The sequence below is a fragment of the Guillardia theta genome (assembly GCF_000315625.1).
Source record: "Guillardia theta CCMP2712 unplaced genomic scaffold GUITHscaffold_355, whole genome shotgun sequence".
NCBI lineage: Eukaryota > Cryptophyceae > Pyrenomonadales > Geminigeraceae > Guillardia > Guillardia theta.
Window position 1 is genome coordinate 1 of NW_005434322.1, and position 4,314 is coordinate 4,314.

General features: G+C 49.4%; 1 protein-coding gene across 1 annotated transcript; it reads right to left on the reverse strand.

The window, feature by feature from the left end:
• Positions 1-1,321: 1,321 nt before the first annotated feature.
• Positions 1,322-3,851, reverse strand: GUITHDRAFT_83271 (hypothetical protein; the record flags this gene model as incomplete). The annotated part of the gene is made up of 14 exons (XM_005818192.1): positions 1,322-1,475; positions 1,960-1,999; positions 2,061-2,133; positions 2,249-2,310; positions 2,459-2,543; positions 2,592-2,631; positions 2,696-2,756; positions 2,814-2,857; positions 3,126-3,243; positions 3,307-3,374; positions 3,429-3,460; positions 3,513-3,558; positions 3,609-3,674; positions 3,751-3,851. The coding sequence occupies 14 exons, from the start codon at positions 3,849-3,851 to the stop codon at positions 1,322-1,324; spliced, it is 990 nt and encodes a 329-aa protein (XP_005818249.1).
• Positions 3,852-4,314: the final 463 nt, after the last annotated feature.

Sequence of the window (4,314 nt, forward strand, 5' to 3'; positions counted from 1 at the left end):
GTAGTGAATATCTTTCAAGTCCCCGTAATCTGCAGGACAACAATCAGACGAAAGTACGATGCTTCTCACTACCTCTGATCCCACCTGCACCTCTGAACGAAGCTTCAATCTGCGACGTACGTGTCAGAGGAGGAGGAGGAGGAGGAGGAGGAGGAGGAGGAGGAGGAGGAGGAGGAGGAAGAGGAGGAAGAGGAGGAGGAGGAGGATTCGTAAAGCCCTTCTTCCTCGATCAAATCACATATCTAGCTGCAATCTTTCTAGGGAAAGATTGACTCCATGTCCTCACAACAAGACAGAACATCAACATCTGACATGTATCCTTCGTTGAAGTGAAACATCAACTCCTTCTCACTCGTGTCAACTCACCGTGTATGCATTTCGTGTGAAGTTTCGCCACCCGAAGACTCGACTGCAGCCTTCTTTCCTGCGCGAAACTCTTTCGAGCGAAGAAAGTCACGTGAGATGATGGAGAAACATCAAGGAGAGGGTGAAAGCAAATGTCCAGATTGAGATGGGGAGATTGAGATGAGAAGATTAAGATTTTTGATTTTGCAGCGAACACCATCAAGTTGTGAGGACGGAGGGTAGTCTGATATGATCAGCACAGAAAAGAAAGTTTGTGAAATGCTCAGCGCAACAAGAGAACACTTCTGATATGATCATCATGACAATATGATCTATGATCATCATGACTGATATGATCATCATGACAATATGATCATCATGACGATGTGATCATTATGACAATATAATCATCATGACGATGTGATCATTATGACAATATAATCATCATGACGATATGATCATCATGACGATGTGAAGGATACTGGATGTGTTGTAGTCTCATGCTCACCGGAAGTTGCAGCTCTTGATGTCAAAGAAACTTGAGTTCATCGACAACAGTGTCTGATAACAAGCGTGAGGGTCAAAGTTGTCAAAGATCGCAGACAGACCGGCAAGAGCCTCTCAACGTAAGGACGAGACTTCTGGTCCATGGAACGATTCCTGTCCACCAGGGCGAGGAGAAGAGAGCAAGGAAAGATGAGAGATGGAAAGAGATCAGACTCAAACTTCTTCGATGACAGTTGACGTTGATTATCACCTGTCCGTGGACTCGAAGTTCCAATACCGACTGCAAGCATGAAGAGCATGAATTGCAAGAAAAAAAATCAGAAGAGGAGTTCACTACAAGAGGAGTAGTTGTTGTAGGATGAGGGAGAAAGCGGAGGAGGAGCGGGAGAGGAGGAGCGAGGAGTATGAGGAGGGTGTAGAAGGAGGAGAAGCTGAGAAAGAGGAAGAGAAGTTAAAAAGCTGCCGGTCTTCACCTGTCGCAACCATAACAGAAAATGTTGTTTTTCCTCGAATGTCCGTGGAGATCGATGAAGAGAACAATCTCTTTCTCTGATCGCATGTAACGCAAGTCAAGTAGAAACTTCATCGGATTTTGTAATGGATGTTCCTGACCTTTCGTGATCCTCTCGAGAAGAGATCTATAGTGAAAGATCGTTGGGTGAACAACATCACTGTAGGAAAAGATGAAAGTCATGGGTAGAACGCATGTCACTTCTCCTCCTCCTCCTCCTCCTCCTCCTCTTCCTCCTCCTCCTCCTCCTCCTGCTTCTGATTCTCCTTCTCATTCTTCCTCTGCTCGTGCTCACCTTGGATTTCTCCATCGCCTGCAGACATTTGAATCACTAGATCGTAACATTGAGATTGACATCACGTCCTTCCATACTAGTAACCATCATCTCTTACCACACTTTCATGTCTATCCTCCAGCACGTCATCATCTTCGCCTCTATCATCAACGACTCCATCATCATCATCATCCTCATCATCGTCATCATCATCCAGTGATGTCATCAATCACAGCAAGCACAACATAGTCATCGTCATCATCATCATCATCAGCAGCAGCAGCAAACAAAGCGTATCATAAAGGTTTGGTGACGGTCTCACCTATTGAGATCGTTTCCTCCGAGCCCGCAGCGGTAATTCCCTACAGGGCGGAAGTCAGACGAGGGAGGGGAGGGCGAGGAGGAGGCGACGATAATCATCACCTATGATCACCCCATCCGGGTTGAGCATCGGAACAATCTTGAAGATGAAAGTGTCCAAGAGGTTGTCGGCAGTCTTTCATTATCGTCAGCCCCCATCAGGAAGAGAGGAGGAGGAGATAGGAAGGGGGAGGAGACGAGGAGGCGGCAGGAAGGGGGAGGAAACGAGGAGGAGACAACTCTGTTCGCACCTCGCAGCCACTGAGCAAAAAGTCCAGCAGGCCCTTCATCATCCAGGATGAGTTCGTTTCCCCTGCCATCGGACTGGATCATCGAAACACCTCCAACCTCCTCCCTCCGTTCCTCAAACATGCACTCCCTCCTCCTCCCTCCCTCCATCTGTTACACCTACTCTTCGTCCTCCTGCCCACAACCGCCTCTTGCTGATCTCCCCATCTCACCCGGATGGACTCGGGCGCTAATCGCAATGACCTTCCTCGATCGGAGCACTTCAGGGTCTACCACTTGAGATGTCAAGGTGAGGATCTGAAAACATTCTCAGCCTCCTCCATCTCTCCAGAGCTGTCGTTGAACCTCGCAGATGTTCCCAGCCTCGGTATCGCACATCCTCTTCCTGCAGGACATGCGGGAAGTCAGGGAAAGGAGGAGACGTTTGAGCAGCAACGATGTCGCCAGACCTCCTGATCTTGCTCGCCTTGTTCGGATCTGACTGGATCTGGTCGATATGATTTCGGAGGTCTGCGGAGGAAACTCGTTGTGATGCACGGGGAAAGGAGGAGGAAGAAGAGGGATGACCTGTGAAGGTGAAGGGGTAGCAGTGAGCGATGTACACCCTGTCGCTCCATGTGAGTTGGGCAACACCAGCAGCCTCTGCTGAGAAATCACTTGTCGTCTTGATAACTGAACTTCATGGTGAAGGTCAGGGTGTAGAAGAACTTCTCCCCGTTGGCGCTTGTGCCCTCCTGTCCAGAGAGGAAACAGGAGAGTCAGAAGTCGACTAGCTGGTGACGGCGAGACCTTGTTGGCGCAGGAGGGAGCCGCTGTCTTCTTGACCTGTACGACCGAAAGAGCTCAGAAAGAGCAGACGAAAGACTGAAAGGAGATGACAGCGAAGGAAAACGAAGGGAAGTGAATGCTTGTCTATGAAAGCATCGCCTTGCCTTCTTGTCCTTTCTCTTTGTTGTGTTCGGATAGTAGCAAACGTTCTCTCCTGCTCTGTACCAACCTGACAGGAAGAACTTCAGCCGCTGGATATCTCATCCCGCAAAGATCTCGATGTCATGCTCACCGATTCCATCGCCCTCGGTCGATCGCTTCTCCGAGTACACGACAGGGAGGAGGCCGTGATTGTACAGACTGCCAATAAAGGTGTGAAGACATCTTCAACATTCGAAACATCGGCTCTGTCACCTGTCTGACTTGTAAAAGTTGATGATGTTGAACTGAGACCACATGTAAGAACTAGTGATCAACGTCCACACTGCTGCTGACAACCTTGTACGGCTGATCCTTGCGGGTGTTCGAGATGGAGAAGTAGAACCTGCGATCATGCATGTTTGACAAGCACGCAAACGGAAACTCCTCGCTCACCACTGGGTGTGCCCTCTAGTGTTGAAGTCCGTACTGAGCTCCAGATCATACTCCCACTCATTCACTCTGCATCAGCACGGAAATTTCAATGCTGGATTTTGCAGAAAGCCGCGAGAGGAAGAGCCCAAGGTCTCTTCCTTACCTCACTGCCTTCTCCAAGTTCCCGGACTCAAACCTTGACTCAAACACGAGAGTCGCATCTGGGGAAATGGTCGACCTCAATGCTTCGAGGGGAGGTGACATCATGTGTACCTTCTTCACCATTCAAGGTGTAGTATGGTTTGACATCCTGCTTCCTGACGTTCTGTCTGACGTAGACGATGTCCTGGACACCATGATCAAACCTTACACTATACCTCCCTGACAACAAACCTGCATCGTCTTCGCACTCTGATCATGCGCCCGGTTCTGCCACGACATCAGACAAGCATGCTCTGTCGCAAACAAGGGAGTCATTCACGTTTGCAACGGCAATCTCATAGAGCGAGTGATCTTTCAACCCGTTGGGGAGTTTTTGCTGCAGGACGAGCAAAGTGTTAGAAATCCCGCGAAGGCCTTCAAGTGATGTCTGCATCCCCTTACCTTCAAGCACAATCCGATAGGCTCCTTTGGAGGGCAGCGGTGGACATGCACCGGGGTCCTGAGGGAGAAGAGCTTCAGAAAAATTCGCCTCGCAAGCATCGTGATCAACGGTGAGAGCAGCTGG